This window comes from Cyprinodon variegatus, unplaced genomic scaffold (assembly GCF_000732505.1).
Source record: "Cyprinodon variegatus isolate N-32 unplaced genomic scaffold, C_variegatus-1.0 Scaffold710, whole genome shotgun sequence".
Lineage (NCBI taxonomy): Eukaryota > Metazoa > Chordata > Actinopteri > Cyprinodontiformes > Cyprinodontidae > Cyprinodon > Cyprinodon variegatus.
The window spans coordinates 40,857-63,916 of NW_015151163.1; the positions used below are offsets into that span (position 1 = coordinate 40,857).

Consider the following 23,060-nt stretch of genomic DNA (forward strand, 5'->3'; position numbering starts at 1 on the left):
TTTAATGCATGAATCATCTTTCATACAAAAGACAAATCTAGATGCTTACAAAGGTTAAAAAATACAGTCAAAGAAATACAGTAAAAAATATAAAGATCTATTCACTTCAATGATATAGCATTCAAAACACATGTCATCTCAACGCACTTTACAGAGACAATTTAATCAGATCACACAGTCGGATTGTTTCACAGTTTTCTATCTACGGAAAAGAAAAACCTTATTGCATTTAGTCACTGACTTTGCAGGATATGCTACTGAAAAATGCAGAGACAGTAGATATCCACTTGCATTGTAATATTGACTCTAAAGTAAATCTCTCATCCCATGCATGCATGCAGCATCAGTGGAGAGTAAAAACTCCCTTTTAACGGGAAGAAACCTGCAGCAGAATAAGGCTCAGTGTGAGCGGCCCCTGATGAGTCCGACTAGGAGTTGAAGGATACATAAGCAGACATGTGAAAGGAACATACAGGCACTGATCTATAAATAGTTTATGTATTAAAAAAGATAATGGTAAACTTACTGTATGGTTGGCTCTGTCTAGGAACAAAACAGTCAAGCTGATGGGGCATAAGCTAGTGTTTATATCAAAGGTATGAGAGAGAGCATATACAGGTAGTCCTTGCAAAAGCTGATTCTATAGGTATGTCTAGAACAGATACAGAACTAAACACTGAAAAAAGACCCAGCTCTATTATCCAAGACTGAAGTAGATTGGAGCAACCCTCCTGCTTGCTGTCTCCCTCCAAAATGGTGTCTCAGCTAAACAGGACCAGGTTAAATGATGCAACTATTACGAAAAAAAGACCATAAAGTTATACATTTAACTAACAAATATTGCAGAACTGACAAATAGAAGTAGAGTGAAGATGAAAGATAAAAAGTGGTCCCTATGTCATCCAGCACCCTAATGCAGATATAAGTAAAAAAAAATACATATAGCTCAGGATAACCTGAGCCACTCTTAAAGTTTTATCAAAAAGGAAAGTTCAATACTTTAATCTTAATTTTTTTTACATTAAGATTGTTTATATTCACAATACTTTCCGCAAACCCCCTTGTAAGTAACTCTCTGTGCTTTCCCTAAGATTATTCATAGCCTGTTTTTTGTAAAAACAGTATTACAGAAAGATTGTGATGCCACCTAAAAAAAAATTAAATAACAAGACTCTCCTTCAGCCTGCTCAGTTTTCATTCAGAAAGTTTAACGATATTAAAAATAAAACCTGAAACGTGTTTTTTTTTTCTTACTTGGAAGAACTTTCTTTTTTACTTTAATACTTTTAAGTATTCCTTAACCAACAGCAGACACTCGTTCCTTTCTTCTCAGAGTCTTTTGTGACAAATGTGAAGCAAGTGTTTGAGGTTCTAATTTGTTGAAGTTCAAAAGAAAACACTGCAATTAACACACTGAGCATGGTGACAAATCAGTTATCCCAGGGTGCTAATCAGTTTTGCAAAGATGTGTTACAGTACATGATTCAACATGTTTCCTGTTCTTTCTGTGTAGGAAGCCTTCAGATTTGGTACCATCTTCAGACAGACAGAAGTCCAGATATCTTCAGCCCAGTCCCCAAGAACCTGGCAGATGGACGTCTTCATCGGATCAGAATCCACAGAGTTGGTAGAAACCTCTATGTACAGGTGAGATATAGGCAAAGATATAAACTTAGAATATCCAGTTCAGCAAATAGTCCATAAAGATTTCTTCTGTTATTGCTATTTTCTCATGTTTACATATTTAGGAACATTAAAGAAACCAGACAAAGATAACCAAAGTAAATACAAAACACGTTTTAAATGAGAATACTCCCAGTATAAAGGAAATGGTCCGTTTATATACCATGTTTGGTTACAAGATAAATCTTAGTTCTTAGATACACAGAACATAAGAAAATATAGGAGTAACATAATGCTGTTGGTTGGTCTACAAGCTTCAATAATGTTTAAGTAAACAGTTTAAATAGAAAATGCATAAGCAAATCTAAACAAAAGAGAGTCTGTTCTCAAGAAGTGTTTCTGGTTCTGGGTATGCAGAGTAGTGGTCTGGTTACATTGGTGTCTACAACTTATCTCTCGATAATATCTGTCAGGGATTCTTTTACATTGCTATTAGGGGTGGAACGGTTCACAAAATCCACGGTTCGGTTCACGGTTTGTTGGTCACGGTTTTCAGTTCGGTATATGTTTATTATTAGGAAAATCTATTATGTCTTGTATAGTATAACACGTGTTGCACAATGCTTGCACACTGTTGCACTTTTATCCACAACTTTCTTTCCGCCGTCATCGTAGGTCACTCTAAATGCAAAGTGGTCCCATACAGCAGACCTATAAAGTGCTGCTGGCGCGTCTTCCAACTCCTGTTCTTTCCCACTCGCCATATCCACACAATTCTCCACAACAACTGATTTTTTCCTGCTACACCCGGCTAAGCTGCTTCGCTTCTTCTTCTTGTTTACTACTGGTGGTTGGCTTTGGTCGCAGAACCGCCACCTTCTGCTCTGGAGTGTACACGCTTTGCCTATGAGAAAAAGGAGCAGCGCATGAACCAAACGCAACACACGTGAATCGAACCGAGACAGTTGAACCGAACGGTTCGGACGGTTTTCATAAACCGTTCCATCCCTAATTGCTATGCATAAATTCTGGCACACTCTTCTAGGGACCATCGTTAGTGAAGCTACAATTCTCTTCTTCTGATCTGTCGGAGAGTTGAGTTGAGCTTAGCTGATCACTACTTCTGATATCTTACATTGTTGTTAAATGACAGAGCTGCTTAAACAAATGTCATCAGTTGTGTTGTCTAGGGTATATACGGGTATACGGCGTATACCCACTTCTAAATCCCAGCACTATTAAGCAGAATCTTCGAGCCAAATTTTCCATTCTTTCCTAGGACGGCGAAGCTATCACTAATTGTGTATTACGCACTGGCTTTACTGATTACATTGTTTAACTGTAGGCATGACAACCAGTGAACCAATCGGTGGCATAGAGGGGCGGTTTATGCTGAGGTTGATATTGCTCACATATTAAATAACAGTTAAAAGTTTACTTTAAATGGTTGCCTTTAGGATAAGCAAAGAATATCAGTAATATGAACTGAGCAAGTCAAACGACACTTTCATTTCCTTATTCAAACATCCTCTTGAAGTAAAATTAGACAACAGTTCAGCTAATGTTAGCGATGCTACCCCGTTATAATAAAGCCTAACATCGATGCCCGCTCTGCCCGCATCCCCGTCGGACAAGATGCTGTCAGTGAAGGGGAAGGTGCCTCTTCAGCCTTAGCCAAAGATTTCGGTACAACTTCGAATGACGACAGCAGCTATGCTAGCTGGACATGGGCCATTGCTATTGTTGGACCTCGTAAATTATGTTAATAACATATCAGTGCTCAAAAGTACTGTGTTAGGAGAATATATCACTTTTGATGTGTTGTAAACGCAGTTTTATGTTAAATATTTTTATGTTACATATTGCTTTATTGAATAATTTGAATGATGAATTCCAATCATATGATATATGTATACATATCTGATGAGTTGCACTAAAATAGTCTTTATTTCAATTTAAGAGTTTATCAACTTTTCAGTTTATAACGATTAGTTTCGATGTGTTTGATTTTTATTGTTAAATCTAAGCAGAAATATGAAAAAGGATGTCAAATTCACTTCTAAAATGTTTTATTTAAATAAATGTTTAAAAAAAATAACTGAAACAACATGTTTGCCTCATCTGTATTTTATATCCATACAGGCTGCCTGTGTGACCAATGATACCAATTATTTAATAGAGGGCCACACAAACTGTTAAACAGGTGTCATCCATGTGGATGGATTCAGGAATAAGGAATAGTTCGCTCAAAATCCATAATTGTTTCTCACTTTGTAACCCTTCCCAGACTAAAAGATGTTATTTACCTTCTTTCTCATCTGTTTAGTTTATAATGTAAACATAAGTAAGTTATTAAGAGGTTTTATAATGTTTGGCTTTTGGGAATCCTTTCAATCATCTTCATAATGTCAGTGATGATGTCTCAGATTTTGTTGAAGTGCTTGTTTCTTTTTTGTTTGCTTGTTTGTTTGTGCTGTATCACAGAGTTTAAGCAATTCCCCAGATATTGTTGAAATAGGACTAAAATGAAGACTATGAAAATGTTAAGGAATAAAAGACTTTTTATATGATGGAGTATTATAAAGGAAAACTCACATGAAACAAAACTTACACCATAGAGAATGAGAAACAAAAAATACTTAATTCTGTTTCAACGTAGGACATTGGTTCAAATGTACATTATTAAACTAACTTCACAGTTAAACACACAAACTGGGCTTTAGGCATTTATGTCTTTTCAGGGATTTTTTATATTGTTGTTTTAGAAAGTAAAACTTTCACTCAAGGCTACTGAAGAAAGTTCCATGTTTGATTTTACTCCTACACCGCAGGCTGCCCACTCGATGAATGGTCCTAGATTGGCTCTACACTCAGAATGCACTGGTTGTCTTAATCTTCCCAGCTGGTGTCGTTCAATGGGTGCGTTGGCTAAATGGCTGCACGTTTCTGGCAGATTATATTTGTATTCCCACTAGAGATTTTACTTCTAATTCTTTCACTATTCTTTGTGCCTTAAACGAAAACTTTCAAAGACTGTAAAAGCCTGATCAAACTAAAAAGAAATTATCACATTTAACATGAAATTAACCGCATTTTTAAAATGATTTTATAAAGAATTTAAAGTATCAGCTGTATTTTCCTTATACCACATTTCTTTATTTGTTTGCAACACTGAATCGCATAACCTTGAACAGGATTATAAAAAAAGATGGAGTCCTTTGCATGGATGATAATTCATTGGTGTTGAATGTCAAATAAGTTTTGCAAAAGCTACAAAGTGGGTGTGGGTCTTTTAGATTCAACGGAGACTGAATATTTTTCCTCTGTGTAAGGAGCAGTACACAGTCTACGGACCCAAATACGCTGCAATATAGGGTAAGTCTAAGTTTTATAGCAGGTTGCAGCAAAGGTGACAAAAGATATGGCTCTGTATTTGGACTTATTTTTAAAAGTGCTCATTTAAGCTTCTGTATTTTATTAAATGGTATTGTAAACAAATGAAAGCATAGCTTGTAGAGAGTATTACCAAGTGGCGAACTTCCATGCCCCTGTCAAGAAAGAAAAGAAGTTTTTGAAAATTAAGAAGAAAAAAAAAATGGGCTAAATATTTTTCTACAAAAAGTGTTGAGGATTGTTGGCCTAACGGTTAGAGAAGTGCGCTTATGCTCTGAAAAGGTTTCTCGATCCAAACAGCCTGAACTCTGGGTTCCTGAGCAAGACCCTTAAACCCACACTGTTCCCCAGGCGCCGCACAGTCGCAGCCCACTGCTCCCCAAGGGGATGGGTTAAATGCAGAGAGTGAATTTCCCCATTGTGGTACAATAAAGAGATTCACATTTTTACAAATATTTTTTCTAAAAAGTGCTGATCTAAAAAAAATACATCAATATGTTTTACAAATACATTTGGCCATTTACATTGAATAGTGGCTATTCATTTTTTCATCCATTTGTTGGTGCCTATCTTCATTAGCGAAAAGCGTGGTACACCAGGTCAGTAGTCTGTCACATAATTGACTAAATAAACAACAACAAAAAATGGTTTCTTACTAATTACCTAACTATTGTATATGATATAACAAAACAGAAAGCAATTAGGTCACTGAATAAAACAACATGACAGTATAATTTCCAATGTACAGAGATGAAAAAACTACCATGTAAAACAGACTCTGACATGCTGTCACACGATTTGCCACTTTGTTATAATAGGGTGGTAATAAATTGGACGCCAACTGTGTTACAGCTCTGTTTTGTAATCGAGTATTAAGTGCTTTGCGAACAGAGACCCTCATTACTCACAAAGGAATGCTAAAAACTTGTCTTAATTTAAAACTATAACCCACAACAACCTAACCTGCTTATTACCAGCATGTTTTTCATTTTTCATGTTAAAAACAATATTGATAATGCACTACACTTTTCTATCATTACACTTTCTCGCCTTCAAAACACACCAGAGAAGTTGACGTTGCTTCGCCATGTAGTACCACTAAAAAGGCACTATTTAGGTGAAAAATCTAAGGAGTTCATAAAGTGCTTATGTTTATAAACAACGCCACATAAAGTGAATTCTCTATCCTTGTTGCCATTAGGTCGTGTGAATAATCCTAGACTGGACTACTTAATGGTGCCAGCACTACAAAAAATAAAATTAAAAAAAATTAAGCAGAGGTTAAACTAAGATACGTATGTAAATTGTAAACACAGTCACGTGAATTGTAAAGACTGTCAGTCCAGAAAAGTTCAAAGCATCACTTGCACAGTTTCATAGCACTTTGCCGCATTTCTCTAGGACCCACAATAAAATTCTCCATATAACAGAAGTAAAAGTTAAAGGCAGGTAAACGAATTAGAGTAGTGCCATAGACAAAAGTGCAAGGAATATCTAGGAGTACCGGCAAAAACCTCCTACCAGCCTTGACAGGGTAAGAGGTCATAGTTCCTCACTGGAAGCTCTTGAGGGAGAATTTCTTGTTAGTTTCCTTCTCTAGCTTACATCACTTCAGCTTGGCCTGAATAAAAAGAGGACCATTACAAAGGTCTAAATAATGTTAAGTTCACCAGTTATACAATACACCATGTGTATTATATAAATTCAAAAATCACATTTGCTGGTAAGTCATGCAGATTACTACCAAAAATACAAATAAAGAGGATTGGTAAATTAATTAACATCTATTATCATTTAGGTGTAATACAATCATATTAAAAGATCATCGTTCCAAAAAGAAAGCAGCTTAGTACATATAGTGTAGTTCGTAAGTGTAAATACATCTAATAACATAGACTAAAAGACAATGCTTTTTAATATTAAATGAAATTAAAATACTGTCATTGCATTAAATATTTATCCACACTGTTTTAGTATTAGAAACATAGTATACCATAGAAAAATGGCAAAGATATAGTAAATGCTACCTGGCCCATTCAACTGGATAAAAAATTATAAGCTAAATGCTAAATCACTTCCCAACCTCACCTATTTTTTTTCCCATGCACATGGAATAAAACTAACCCTGGTTAGTTAATTAACTGGTTAAACAACATCAGCATATGACCCAGAACTTTATTCTCACAACCAAATACACTCCAAAATCTGACGCCTGGGTTAAACATATGATTTTTGGTAATTTAAATGAACAACAAGCCAAGAAAAGAGACAACAGAAGAGCTTGTTCTGTTTGAATTACTTCCTATTAATGAGTCTTTAAAGGGAAGGCAGAACCCAATCATAGACTACAGTATGCTTTTATTTCAAGAAGGACCAAAATAATACAATTATCTTGTCAGTTTAATTGTTAAGATTTTTAGAATAAAATAATCATCGCAAGATGGTGTTTTTTTCATTGTCGTACCAACATGGCCCGATAGGCCTCTATGGTTCTCTAGAGAACAATGGACATTAAACAGGTTAAATGTAGCTATAACTTGGCCTATGTCAGGGTGAAGTTTTTAAATCTGAAGTTGGGCACTTTAAACTTCAGTAAACATATCTTCTCTATGCAATTTGCAAACCTAATATTAGCCTCGCTGCTGCATAACGGAAACAGAAATCAGCTGAAGGGGACTAAACAGACTCATTAGCTTTCATGAACCCACACTGTCCGGTCCTTACATGTGGCATAAAAGAATCTCTTAGGAGAGACATTACAGATGAGTACAGCTGGGATTTGAACCCACCCCAGGGCACCCCAACAACTTCTCTTTCCAACTGTCAAAAGCTCGGGAAAATGACAGCAACAATACAAGTCAGATTTTAACTCTACATATCAGAGATCCTAATACTTGTGGCCTAACTTCACTAATTCCTATAGAAGCATGGAGACAGTTAAACATCTAATGAAGTGAAGACTCCAGAAGTACTTGAAATACTGGGAAAAAACAGTATTGCCTGAATATGTTGCCATCTGGGTGATGGAGCCACAGATCAGCTATATGACACTGCTGCTACATCTGATCAACAGATTCCTCCAGTCATGGCTAACCCAGACACTGCAGATACATTTATCCTAAATTATTCATTCATCAGTTTATCATTGCTGTTGAAGGAATTTTCTTTATTGCAATTATCAGGATTGTTTTACCACCCAACCCCAAGACAAGTACTCTGCAGCTGGATGACAAGATAAGGCACTGAAGGTCAGCTAAAGGTTTCTTGCAGGTGTCATGTTGCTTTGTAACCACATTTTCCTGTGACCTTTACTAAGTGGCTTTTGTGGCCTTATTCCCAGATGTTGTAAGAATACCAAATGTAGAAACAATGCTTTGCAGTTCCCTATTGCATTTTTCTTTGCTGATGGGACTTCATGAAAAAAGAGACACAAATATTTTTAACCAGTCAAAACAAAAAAAGTAGGGGATCCAACATGGAACTTTTTAAAGTCTTTAATACTTTTCCACATACTACATATAGTTTAAAATATCTTAGAGGTCTCTAGAACTTTAAATTACTTCTGTATCTCTAAATGTTTTTTGTTGTAGGGTTGTAGGGGAGTTTAAAGAATAGTTGGTATTGTGCTCTCCCGCTTCTTCCGGGACCGGGTCATGAGTCTCAGTGGAGACTCCCAGACTTCCCTTTCCACAGACTCCTCATCTGCTTGGGGAAGCCAGAGGCGCACCCAGGCCTGAGAGACATAGACCCTCCAGCTTGTCCTGGGTCGTCCCTTGGGCCTCCTCCTGGTGGGGAATGCCTGGAACACCTGAGGGAGGTGTCCAGGGAGCATCCAAAAAAGGTGTTCCAGCCACCTCAGCTGACTCCTTTCGATGTGAAGGAGAAGCAGCTCTACTCTAAATACCTCCTGAATGACCCAACACCTCCTTAGCTCCTCCTCCCTCCTATCACTGTGAAGAAAGCTTGTTTTTCATGTATTTTATGACCATAGGCGAGGGTAAATCAAAATATATGCCTTTTTGCACAGCCTTGATGAAACAGTTAGAGATGTATACATGATTTTATGCTTTAGCATGTCATGGAGCTGTCATCTGAAATCAAAAGTGCAGCAAAACTATAAATATACCAAGACACCGACATCTAAGTTTAGCTTTAGAATAGAAGTTTTTTTTATTGTCTCATATCAGATAACTTAAAGTATATTAGCAGCAAGCAAGAAAAAGGTTTACAACAGAGGAAGCAATGCTGTACGGATATTAAAAACTGGCATGCTCAGATAAATCAAATGTGCAGTTAAGCAGGGTGAAACTGCTCAAAATGAGCATGAATAAATATAAACAAGAAACAAACCATTCCTTAGAACTGGAAAACTGTGCAATAAAGAGCATGGATTTAATGATAAAGGTAATAAAGCCTTTGGGAGAGCGGTGGGAGAAAGGGCATCTTAGCAGCTAGCTCAGCAGCTGATGGACCATGCATGGAGAGGGAGACATTTTCCAAATGTGATGTTATTTTCAACAGTGTGTTTGTCTCCCACATCATAGCTGGGCTTCCTGATGGCCTTCCTATATATACACTTTTGCATCTACAAAATAAACCCTATAAGATGGCTGATGCCACCACAGAGTCAAAAAAGGACTTGAGGAGCACACCATGATCTCAGTCACCTCAGCAGGGAAAGACTGATCTGACCCTCACTGTAAAGAACATCAGTGTTTTTCCTCCATTTCAGTTTTTTATGATGAACTTCTTCAGCTTTCTCTGCACCAAGTTCTATGCACACTTTTTGTTCAAGAATTATTTTCACCTAGAATAAGGTCTGCTATCATATATTAATCCAATAACTTATAAAGGTGGGGGCCAGGAGAGGCGGTTTATGTAGATGATAAAGAGAAAAGGTGCCAATCTTGTTCTCTGCTAGACTGGTATAGGAGACCAGTTGCTTCGAGACGCAGCCCATATCTTCACGTCATCTGGACTGACAGTGAGATAGTCAGGTATCCACTGAGGCAGACCATGGTCCATCAAGGCTGGATGATATTAGAACAATGGAAAAATCTTCAGTCTTTAGCTTGTGGCTAAGATGCTGCTTATCCTTGAACAAAAGTAACCATCTTCTGAGTGTAGGTGCTGGTTGCCCCTCCAGGACCTAGAAGTATGTATTAGAAATGCTAGGGTGTATATGACATCCTTTCTTGTATATCTTTTTATTAATTATGGTGCTTTGTCAAACAAAGGTTGGAAACATGTGATTGTGATAGTTTGCCTGTTTATCTGTCAGGTTGGGTTTTGGGCTGCCCCCTTTCCTGGATAATCTCAGGCTCCTCACCAAATGTGGAACCTTTTCACCACCACCTTCCCTATTGCTGGTTGGTGATTCTGCCCACCAGTGTGTTGATGGTTTTTTGGAGGTGTGTTTGCTCACTCCAGGCCTAGGGTCCCTGTGCTTCTCACTGGAGCAGCACAACCATGGTTTCCGTTTACTGTTGCTGTTTTCTCGCTTTTTTCTCTCTTTTTGCAGGTGTAGGAGTAAACTTCTTTGATTTTATTTTGTATTTTCTTTACCCTGTCCATTATTTCTTTTCATTCTCTCACTTTTAACTTTTTAACCCCATCACTGTCTGTTTTTCTTCCTACTCTCTTTCCTTTTTGTAGCTATGTCAGTGTCCAACGGATTTCAGATAATCCCAAAGCAAATCCTGTTACAATATTTAATGAATATATCATTGGCGCGTTATAGTGGACGCTGTAATGCTCCAATTCTGAACGTAAATCTTTGCTTCTTCTTGGTACCCAGACAATTCTGAGTGTTATCCTTAAATATGAATATTTAAAGCTATTTGATAATGTTTACAATATTTAATTTCTGTGCAACTCTAATATTAGAAACATTAGAAATTGGAAGGGACTTAGCATACAGTCCTCCAAATACGGTGCCCTTTCAGCTGCAGAGAAAATGTTTTAAAAAAAACTGATTTCTTTGTAGAAAAACCCTGATGTGTTGACAGCAGTGGACAAAAAAAAATCCTGCAGTGTTTCATTCCACATCATTGTGTTAAGTACTGCATCTGAGTCAGCATGGCAGAGCACAGAAGAGAGGTCAAAATCACTTCGGCACTCAGCCGTGGGCAGAGAAGGTTTTATGTGAAGCTGCAGAGAACACAAATATCAATCTATAAAATATTATAGTGAGCTGCTGATGTTGCAGCCGTTAGCTCGGTTTACATTTCGTGTAATTGCCTTGTTATTTGATTTCTCTCCACTCAACCAGATCGACCAGGACATCCACAGAAAGTACACACTGTCATCTGATGCAGAGCTGATCTTAATCAGATCCTTGACGCTGGGCAAAGTCATCAGTAAGTCCTCCAATCTAAGGAAAAGTGCTGAGAAACTTGCTGCACTACTTGTATTGAAGCCATTCATCTTTGCCTGTCACCATTCCTTTGTCATTCCTGACAGTGTTTAATCAGAAATTAATGTGATTCTGAGAAATTAATCATTCAGCGGCTTGTCTTTTCCTCTCTGAACCACGTCTCCACAGGAATGGAGAGCTTTGATGAAGAGGTGGTTAAAGCGGCTTCCAGAGGTTTTGTCGGCTGTCTCTCCTCAGTGCAGTTTAACCATGTCGCTCCGCTCAAGGCAGCACTGACCAATCGGGGGAGCTCCCTTATCACTATTCGAGGTCCTCTTGTCCAGTCAAATTGCGGAGCTTTGGCTGAGTCCACCTCACACATTCTGCAAGGTAAAACACACACAGATACCAACCATTTAATACTGCATAAATACCATTTCCGAGAGTAATAAGTTCAAATTAAGAAGTCAAATGATTGAGGTGGAGCATAGTAAACAGAACCAATCATGCATACAACATAAACAGCAAAAAATAAACAGAATTAGATTTTTTCAATATGAAGCAAACCTTCAATGATGGCAGTAAGTCAGTAAAGCTGTGGAATATGATGCCCTCCAGGCTGCACACGAGCTGTTTTTCTTTTTTTTTTTTCTCTGCTGCACATTTATCTTGTCATTAATTAACGACACAATAAAGCTATATGGCTCTGACGGATTGTCCTTGTTTTAAGGTGAAACTCTTCTCCTGTTAATAAGCTTTTGTTTCCTCTTTTCAAGAGATTAAGTCTTCTACTGCTGCACATATTTGCTTTCATTTCTTCTGGAGGTCTCATGTGTCGATGATAGCAAAAGAAAAGAACCAATAAGGTTTTCTATATTAGGTCTATGCTACTGTGACAGTTCAGCAAATAACACTGAATTCATAGCAAATCAAAAAAGGCAGGAATATAGGAATATAGTGGGTGGATTCCTCGGTTTTTAATTAAATTCTGAAATGTTTGTTAATTTAGAAGAAATTACATGGCAGTCTTTAAGGAAACATAAGTATTCAATTTCTACAATTCAAAGACTAACAAAGAACTTGTTTTACATTTTCTTTCTTAACATGTCTATTTACAACCTCACAGTGCATACAGATTCTTTTTATATACAAATATGTAAAGAATATATCCAGAACTATCTGACACACATATGCAATAATTAAACATCAGATGGGAGTATGGAGTACCTGCCCCTTTAATAAGGGCTGTTACTGTATAGTAGCAGCCATTCAAAATAGCCCTGGTCAAACGCCAGCCGAATGGAAGCCCACTTCCCTCCAACTCCCAGCGAAATCCCCTTCAACTTTCAGCCACTGGATTGAGCCCCTCTTGCATATTTTGTACTCTGGCTTCACACTTTCACTGAATTACAGGGTCTAACCAGGAGATGATGCTTCTCTTTAGATCTTAATGTCCACAAATGATGACAGAAAGAATATTTTAGCACAAATAATGATGTTTGAAAAGGAATTGAAGGGGATCAGCCAAGGACCCATCAAGGACTCCGCCAAGGTTGCCCTTTGTTACAGATTCTGTTCATAACTTTTATGGAGAGAATTTCTAGGTGCAGCCAAGGTGTTGAGGGGATCCTTTATGGTGGCCTTTGAGTTGCATCTCTGTTATTCACAGATGCCGTGATTCTATTGGCTTCATCAGGGATTGATCTACAGCTCTCACTAGAGTGGTTTGCATGCGAGTGTGAAGAAGTTGGGATGAGGATCAGTGGCTCCAAATGAGAGACCATGGTCTTAAGCCGGAAAAGGGTAGAGTGCCTTGCCCAGGTTGGGGAGGATGTACTGCCTCTAGTGGAGAAGTTTAAGTATCTTGGGGTTTTGTTCACGAATGCGGGGAAGTCGGAACGGGAGCTTGACAGGTATATTGGTGCAGCATCTGCTGGGAAGACACTGCACCGGTCCGTTGTGGTGAAGAGAGAGCTGAGCCAAAAGGTAAAGCTCTTGATTCACCGGTCGATCTACGTTCCTACTTTCATCTATGGTCTTGAGCTTTGCATCATGACCGAAAGAACAAGATCCCCGCTACAAGTGGCTGAAATTAGTTTTCTCCATAATGTGTCTGGGCTCTACCTTAGTGATAGGGTGAGGAGCCCAGTCATCTGGGGAGGACTCAGAGTAGAACAGCTTCTCCTCCATGTCGAGAGGAGCCAGTTGAGGTGGCTTGGGCATCTGGTTAGGATCCCTTCTGGATGCCTCACTGGTTTGGTGTTCCTGGCACATCCCAACAGGAGGAGACCCAAAGAGAGAGCCAGGACATGCTGGACGGACTATGTTTCTCGGCTGCCTTAGAACGCCTTGGGATTCCCCCCGGAGGAGTTGGCCCAAGTGGTTGGGGGGTCTTGCTAACCTTAGAATGGGCCTGGTATGTTAACATCCTGAAGAAGAATTGCTAAATTGCTTGTACCAAAAAAAAATTATGTTTTTAATTCTATGATATATAATACGTTTTACCAATGATTAAAAAAAGAAAATAATTTTTTCCACTCCTCACTGATGAATTGCAGCTTCCTGGGCGCTGAGGTTTATGGAAGAAAAACATTGGAATCTGCCTTTTTTATAACAACGAATTTTAAACACTGAATTTTTTTAGACATTGAATTCCTTACACTACGCTGCAAAAAAATTCAGCTGCAAAAAATTCACCAGCAAAAATTCAGCTGCAAAAATTCAGTAGCTAACTGACGTTTTGTAATTCTATCTGTAAGAAAAAAAACGTCCTCATTCAGCTGTAGAACAGCGCCGTTGTGTCATGTGACGAAATGAGCTAATTTAGATTGCTTTGGCTTGAGTTTACCAAAAGGTCAAAACTTGCGGCTGAATTTTTGCAGCTGAATTTTTTTAACACCGAATTTTTTGCAGCTGAATTTTTACAAGATAAAAATTGAGTGTAAGGAATTCAATGTCTAAAAATATTCAGTGTTTAAATTTCAGTGTTAAAAAAATTCAGTGTTTAAAATTCGCTGTTAAAAAAAATTCAGTGTTTAAAATTCCGTGTTAAAAAAAAGGCAGATTCCAATGAGACTGTTTTTCTTCCATAGAGGTTTGTTACGTAAATTACTTTTTCTGTTTTCATTTGACAGGGTTGTTGAAAGATAGTTTGCTTTGCATTTTTTTTTACTTTTATTTGATAATAAATTTACATTGTATGCAAAAGGAAAGTGTTCAGAGGAGCCTCTTGTTCCCCTGACCTATAAAATGACTCGTCTGGAATTTGAGAGCCTCTAGACCATGAGTCACCAACCTGTCACTAGTGAGCTACCAGTAGTGCTTCAGGCTCTTTTTACAGCTCTCCAAAGGTCATTGATATAAGAACACAAATTTTATATTCCATACTTGCTAAAAAACTTTCTAAGTTTTAGCCAACAGAAGCATTCTGTCTCCAGGTGTTCTGCCTTCTAATAACTTATTGATAGTTACCTTTTCACAACTCAGTTTAATTCAGTTTGATAGAATAAGTGTTATTGTTACTTATAGGTTTTTTAAAGGAGATGTTGTAGATGTTAACAGAGTTAAGCAGGAAGGATTTTCTATCTTTGCTATTGTTATTTCTCATTTGTGCTGTCGGCTGTCTATCATTGAAAGGACGTGAGAGGGATCAGGGGAAAGAGGCAATATTAAGTGCAGATTAGAGAGAAAGATTCACAAGAGCATAACTCATTCAAGTAAAAAATAGAGGGATTTTTTTTCTCAGAAATGGGAACAAGTGTTTGTCTAAGCAATGGGGTGAGACTAATGTTTCTAGAAGAATTTGGGTGGCATTTTTGCAAATGTTATGGAAACTTTCCATGGTATCTTCTGAGGGGAAACCCCTTTGTGTAGTGATAGTAAAAGAAGTACACAGGGTGCTATGGAAACACCAGTCTTTACCAATAAAACCTACAAAGAAGGCCAGTGCATCGACTCAGGCATTATGTAAAATGGCAAACATTTTGACTGAGGGTAGAATGCTGTTCAAAGTTTAAAGGGCCAATAATTGCTGTGGTGGAAACCGTTGTAATGGGATAATTTGAATGAAGAAAATATATAAATATATATATTTTTGCATGTGTTTTTTGTTTTGCCAATATAGCTTTGGGAAAAGATTTCCCAGAGCTAGATGATAGCCCCACAGATTTGCTTAGAAAAGCAAACCTTTATGACTGTTGCCTTAAGGTTCCGCTTGGTATATGAAACTTTATTGAAAACTATTTAGGGAGCAAAATGGTATACGACAGACACGGAAAGGGAGGTGAAAACGAAAGAGGGGATAAGAAGTAATGGGTAAGATAAAAACAGAGAGAGGAAAGAGGGAATGGAAAGAGAGAAAATAAAACAAACAGCAAAAATAGACAACACAGAAGATATACGATAACTCGTAGAAGTGTGCTTCCATACCTGTATGAGAGGAGAGGGAAAGAAAACAGAGAGCACAACTACAGGAAAAAGTAGACAACAGACAACAAAAGTAAACATCAAAAAGAGCTTCAAGAGTAGCTGGTATCCCTTACATGTCCAGCTGTGTGGAAGGCAATGCTTATAGTGACTACACAATATTATTCACGGGGGTACATATCTGTAGCTGCCGCTTAGTATTTAGTATTATCCATGAGCACCTGGCACCAATCTCCAGTGCTATGAATGCATGGGAGTGGGTGGCCCCTGACTCACTCTTCGGGGGCCTGGATCGAGAAAGAGGCAACGCCGGCCCCTGTCTATTTCTTCATTTAGGCCAAAGTTAAAATTGCCCCTGATAATAAATGAAGTATCTGCATGTTCCAACAGAGCTGTGAAGAAAGAGCCAAAGAATGAATAGTTATCAAATTTTTTGAGATAAATGCTAACAATACAAAAGTTTTGGTTATCTATAAATATCTTTATTGTTATAAATCTACCCTAGGTATGTAAATAATACTAATACTGAGAAATTTATATTTTTGTGAACTGAGATACTCGCTTTTCTTTGCATAATGGTTTTGCAGGCAGAGATCACATGAGGGAATCCAGGTGATTAATAATTGTTTGCAGTTGCAGCTGATTTATGAGTCTCTTATAATAAGACAAAATCTGCCTGTAATCGAAAAAGCTGGTTAAAAATCTTTAAACCTTTTCTCTGTGGTGCCGGCTCCATGCCCATTCCAGTACTGGTATAAATGGTCTAATTTTTTGTTTTAATACTGCCATAGAGATTTCTCCCGAACCGTCCCTGAATGTGAAGTTTATCCACAGCCGCAGTGACCCGGATACCTTCCGATATGTATTTTTTTTCTGATGAGGAATAGAACTCTTCTTCGGTCAAGAATTTCTTAAGGAAATAGAGCATTAATGCTGAAGTGCGTTCTCTGCAGCTCTTTGCCTTGACTTTTTATGTAATCTTTTTGTTTACAGTATAATGCAAAAATTTAGGAATTACAGTATAACTTTAGGTCGGTTATCAGGTCTCTTAACTCTAAGCCAGTGAACGCGATGGAGTGAGATTTTTTTTACCTATTCCCTGAAGAGTTTCCGCTAACATTGGAGGAAATCTCATATGGTAGATTTGGCACCTTCTCCTCTTTCCGGGATGCCCGTGAATACCAAACTATGTCTCATAATACGGTCCTGCAGATCCTTTTCCTGTTCTCCTTGGACAGCTGTAACATTCCACCTGTGAGTTTTTTCACGTTCTCCTTAAGTGCCATATTTTCTGCAGTAAGTGAAACTAGCTGAGCTTGACTGAATTCAAGGGATTCCCTCATAGCCTGGAATTCTTTATGGAGAATTTAAAATAGGGCAAGGCCAGAATGTCTGCGTAGTTTTCTTCTGAAGAGCTAGTGGAGCTGCTGCTAGCATTGTTGGCCTGGGATTTTTGTGTTTTGCCCATCATAATGTTGTCAACATCAACATAACTGTGCAGGCTCTCCAGTTTAAGTAGAAGAGCTGAATGCTAATTGATTTAACAATCCTTATAAGGGCTTAAATATATGTTTTAAACCTCTAAAGAGCTTTCCTTTATGACTTGATTGAAAAAAAGAGTTTTCTCCACTGCTTTTTTTTAGTCTATTCATTGTTTTGTTTTTTATGTTTTTTTTAAGTGGCCCGTTGTGTCTTTTATATAATGTTATAGAAACAAATAAAAAATTTTAAAAAGTGTGAAATACTATTGGCAAGTTTATTATTATTATGTTTTAACAACAGCATCCAATAGAGATTTTTAAATAAAAGTAAAAGAAAACAAACAAAAAAACAAAAAAAACGCAATATATGATAAAAATTAGCTTGTACAGGAAATAGCTCTCCCATCATTTCTGGAATGCAAAGGGTATGTTAGGGTTAGCCCCTTTCTGTTTGCTGCAGCGAGGTCCTTCTCAGACAAGGACCCAAAGCCCATAGATCTCAAAGGAGTTCATCACAACCACTCTCTAGGTGTCCTGGAGTGGCCAAAATTACAGACAGTATACTGATGATAATCTGATTGAACAGCTCCAGAAAAATCTGAAAATGGCTGCAATAACTTCTCCCAACCAGCCAGATTAAGGTTGAAGTGTTCTGCAAAGGAGAATGTGCAAGACTGCTAAAAGATAGATGAGCCAAGCTCGAGGCATCATATTCAAAAAGACTTAAGTCTGGAAACACTGTCAAAGCTGAATCAGTAAAACATTAAGCAAAGTCTGTGAATACTTATGTATATATATATATATGTCATATATTTTTAGGTTTGCATTTTTGAATACATTTATAACAATCTCAACAGACTTTACCAATTTATCACATGGTCAAAAGTAGGCATTGTGTATAGAACTTGGAGGGAATGGATTAAATCATTACCATTTAGAATAATGCGACATAAAAATGTGAAAAACGTAAAGTTCTGTGAATTCTTTCCAGGTGCTCTGTACAAATAATATATTATTTGTTTTCCTAGATGAAGGAAATAATATATATTTATTTCTCATATAACGATGTTGCAAGGTCATAATACCATAATTATAATAATAATGATTTAATGGGTTTAGCCTCTCCCACCTGCTTTAGAACAATGTGTTGAAATACTTTTCTATGTACATTTATCTAGAAAGTCTGTACTTTATAAGAGCTTATTTGAGAAAGTAAACAGATTGTAATGCTCCTTTAAGTATACATGTGTGTGTTTACACTAGAGAGCCTTTTTATATCTAAAGGTGTCTGGAGAGTTTATATTCTTATATGCTGTGATGGACCTTATGTCAAGGAAAATGTTTCATAAACTTTCATAAAAGGCTTTACTAGCAGAAATATATTGTGCTGGCTTTAAATTAATTTTAGACTTGTTTTACCAGGAATTAAGACAGAAAAAGAAACTCTCCGTTAAGATTCAGTGTCGTTTCTTTACGACAATAATTAATGAATCTGTTTCTGATTTATGCTTCTTCAGATCAAGCTGCAAATGAAGATAAGGAGCAGCGTGACAGCAACGCCCAGAAGGATTTGGCTGTAATAGCAGGTCTGTTTTCCCTCCTTTTTGCAGTTTTTTTTTCTTTTTCTGGTTAATTGAAAATGAGCCACAGCTGTTTGTTTATTATTCTCATTTTCCCATAGTCTTAATGTTTCCTGTTGCGTCTCCTGATAACTGAGTTTAAGCTCATTTTCAGACTGGCTGCTTGCAGTGTCTTATTCCATGTTGTAATGTAAGTAAAGTATTCTGTTTAATCGGGAAATAAAGACTTCTTCTCATATTCTGGTAAAGAAACCGATCAGGAAAACATGTTAGATCTAAATCTGACCACAGCCACCCTGCGCTAATAAAAAAAAGCTTGTTGACACATGATATAACTGAAGTCTTTAAAACAGACTCTAGTTGAACTTTATCTTTGCATCTGACATCCCTAGAGGCTTATTGTTTGGTTTAGATAAAAGCCACAGTTTGTCATCTGTCATAAGTTCGACATGGAGATGGGATTCACTTTGATAGAGCAACCACTGAGGCTGAACAAAAACACAGGCAGCAGGAAAATAATGTCATTCCTTCCTGCTTCTTTAAAACCCTGCTAATTATCACATCACACAGCATTTACAATCAGTTGTGGAACGTTATTCCTCAGATCTAATTTTATTGTTGAGCACATCCACCAGTTAGTTAATGCAAATTGATGTAGCATGAAGGCCAAATGTAAACGTAAATGTTAGGCATTGCCAGAAAAATGTAATGACAAAAGCAGTTTAGAAACTATAAATTATGGTTCAATTTCCGTTTAATTTAGTTTAACTGCATATAGGGCATGAGCACCACTATATAGCCAAAAGTATTTGCTCACCCATCCAAATTATTGGAATCAGGTGTTCCAATCGCTTCCATGGCCACAGGTGTATAAAATCAAGCAACTAGGCATGCAGACTGTTGTTACAAACATTTGTGGCAGAATGGGTCGCTCTATCGTGGAACTGTCATAGAATGCCACCTGTGCATCACATCCAGTCGTGAAATGTCCTCGCTCCTAAACATTCCACAGTAAACTGTTAGCTCTATCAAAAGACAATGGAAGCGTTTGGTAATGACAACAACTCACCCAGGAAGCGGTTGGCCACATAAACTGAAAGATTTGTGTCAGTAAGTACTGAAAGACGAAGTGCAAAGAGGTCGCCAACTTTCTGCAGTTATTTACTACAAACCTCCGAACCTTCAGATTAGCTCAACAGTGTGCAGAAAGCATGGAATGGGTTTCCATGGTTTCTAAGCCATACATCAATAAGTACAATGCAAAGTATCAGATGCAGTGGTGTGAAGCACACTGCCACTGGACTCCAGAGCAGAAGAGAAATGTTCTCAGGAGTGTCAAATTTAGTTTCTCCATCTGGAAATCTGTTGGATGAGTCTGAGTTTGGCAGTTGCCAGGAGAACATTACTTATCTGCCTGCATAGAGCCAGGTGTAAAGTTTGGTTAAGGGGGGATTACATTCAAAGATTTACCAAACCAAAATAACACCAAACCCAAATACTGCGTTTGCACCATATATATTTGTCTTAAAATGCTCTGAACTTCCATATCAATGCATTTTGCAGCATGTTTTTTTTCTCCCACAGTGTTTACATTTGATCACTGCTGCACTTTATGAAATGGATTTGTTCACTTGACTGCTAAGATGCTGCTCATTTACTGCCTGAAAGCTTTACAAAAAGAATGTGGTTTTGTATACACTCTGTGTATACAAAATGAAAATCAAAGTTGTCTAAGTCTAATTTAAAAGTGTCTTTATTCATCATCCAGCCTGGAGAAGCACTTCTGAAGGCTCAAATTTATGTTGTAGTACAGCCCATCAAAGAAAAGACAAAACAAAGACATTATACATGGAGGGGAGGTATCCAAGGTCTTGCAGCCATCAAACGCACTGCCCTTGCAGTTAAGGGGGAAAAAAAGACAAAAGAATAAGAATGGGTGAGCAAAGACAGAAAATCATATTTTACACGTTATCTTTAGCAGGATACAAACGGAGATTGCAAAAAAAAACTCAGCACAAAGAAGCAACACAGATACAACACATTTCGCAGGGGGAATGGTGGAGATTGTTGTGATGCATACATGTGTTTATATCCCAGTATGCTTGTTTTTGTGCTTTGAGTGAGTGAAAAGTAAGACCATGAAGCACTGTTCCAAGGGCCATTGTCTTTGAATTATAAAGTACAGACTTTCTACATAAATGTACATAGAGAAGTATTTCAACACATTGTTCTAAAGCAGGTGGAGGAGGCTAAAACCATTGAATCATTATTAATATAATTATGGTATTATGACCTTGCAACATCGTTATATGAGAAATAAATATATATTATTTCCTTCATCTAGGAAAACAAATAATATCTTATATTATTTGTACAGAGCATCTGGAAAGAATTCACTGTACGATTTAATGTTCATCAACCAGCTGCACATGGAGCAAGTTCATAGATGCATTTAGGGAAGGGAGGGAGAGGGGCGTCATATTTACGCAGCATCCAGGGGAGCTGAGTAGATATGACGAAGGCCATACACTGGGAGCCAGATTTCAAATAGAAACAACTTGTTTGTATTAGGCTAACTCCTGATTTTTCTACCAGCCTGAGAGTTTTTTGCTGGTGTCTCACAATGGCGATTACAAGTAAGACAAATACTTGGACATTCCACCAGATCTGAGCTCACAACATTCTTCTGGATTGTACCATTTTAACTCTGAGTCCGGTAACCGCAGTCAGCCTGTGATCCTGTGGAAGGATCACATGCAGTTTAGGATTCTGTTCCCTTAACATCTGAGTCTGAGTTCTGATAGCTCTGCAGATTCCCTCATACATGCCAGGCAGCTTCACAATGGCCAGAACAGCCACCAACATCTTCAGAATTTTACCAGGCACCCGCCAACTCTATACAGCTGAAATACTCATAAAAAAACACATTTATTTAGTTAGTTATTTACACATTTTCTACGTCCTCTACTGAAATCATGGTCAGGGGTATATCTCCTCTTTCTGCCAGGAATCCATTATGTATCTGGAGAAATACATCCCGTCTGAACAGGAGGGTTCCGCCTTATTGTGTAAAAAAAGAAAATGGATCAATTGCATTGAGAGACCAGCTGACCATATCTATAATTCACACTTTTGAATTTTTTCAAAAAAGAGGCACCAAAAGAAGACAGGACACAGCTGAGGCAGGGCACACAGACTAGAAAGCCGGAGACAGTGAAAAAAGCGTCCTCTTCCATCAAGAGCACTTTAGAAAAGATTAATCCCAGTGCAAAATGTACATTTGTTACATTTGTTACATTACTCCATATGTAATAGAGTGACTATAGGACCATTTCCTATAGTCACAATTCACACCACATATATATAATTAGGGGGTCCCCGCTCCATCTGGACATCAGTTTGGGGGTCCTTGGCCTGGAAAACATTGACGACCCCTGGCTTACGGTGCTATCATGTCATCTTTAATGAAAATAATGATTATATGTTGCACAGTGTGAGTCAAAATCTAATTAAAGTTTTTTTTTATTGATGTAAAAAATAAAGACTATTTTTTTAACTAGAGGAAGATTGCCCTTGACTGTTGCTTGTCAGTATTATCTCCAAGTGATTTACATTTGAACAGCCTTCGACTCAGACGAGCATGAATATGGTTGTCTATGTGGATCAAACGTGTAGATAAAGGAAACGAAGAAGGGCCTCAGCCAAGGTAGTATTCATTCATGACCTGCCAATGAAATCTGTTGTGAAGTTTCCACCTCATAAATTCTGGATCTGAGCTGCAAATGTCTAGCTTCATGCGTGGCCAGAGATGGCATCCATAGTGATACTTTGTTTGGATTTACAACAGATCTGCTCGAATAAATTTGGAACAGGTGGTTTTTCATTATAAATGAGTATCACACCATCATGGATGCAGTTGTCATAGCAAAGCGGCGCCAAGAATCACGCAGGCAATGTGACAAGATGTGTATGCAACACAAAAGCATGGCATTAATTGCAAACTTGTAAGTTGTGTTGAGGGTGCTGCTAAATGTTTTTATAAATTTTAGGTTGGAGAAAAACAATAGAGATAGAGTATAAGGACGAGTGCCAATATATGTCTGTCTATATGTCTCTTTACTGGCATTTAGAAACTTCTTTAAATCTTTAACACATCACCTATTGGCTGGTGGTACCTTGCAAAGGGAAGTATTTGCACACAAA

At 37.7% G+C, this 23,060-nt stretch overlaps 1 protein-coding gene across 1 annotated transcript in view; it reads left to right on the forward strand.

The window, feature by feature from the left end:
* The window catches only part of LOC107097610 (contactin-associated protein-like 5), a gene marked incomplete at its 5' end in the record, with an annotated part of 76,286 nt that overhangs the window by 39,822 nt on the left and 13,404 nt on the right, over nt 1-23,060 (forward strand). Inside the window, 4 exons of the mRNA XM_015394816.1 lie at nt 1,514-1,647; nt 11,288-11,375; nt 11,561-11,761; nt 18,795-18,863. Coding sequence (XP_015250302.1) covers nt 1,514-1,647; nt 11,288-11,375; nt 11,561-11,761; nt 18,795-18,863 — 492 coding nt within the window. The remainder of the gene's footprint in view (nt 1-1,513; nt 1,648-11,287; nt 11,376-11,560; nt 11,762-18,794; nt 18,864-23,060) is intronic.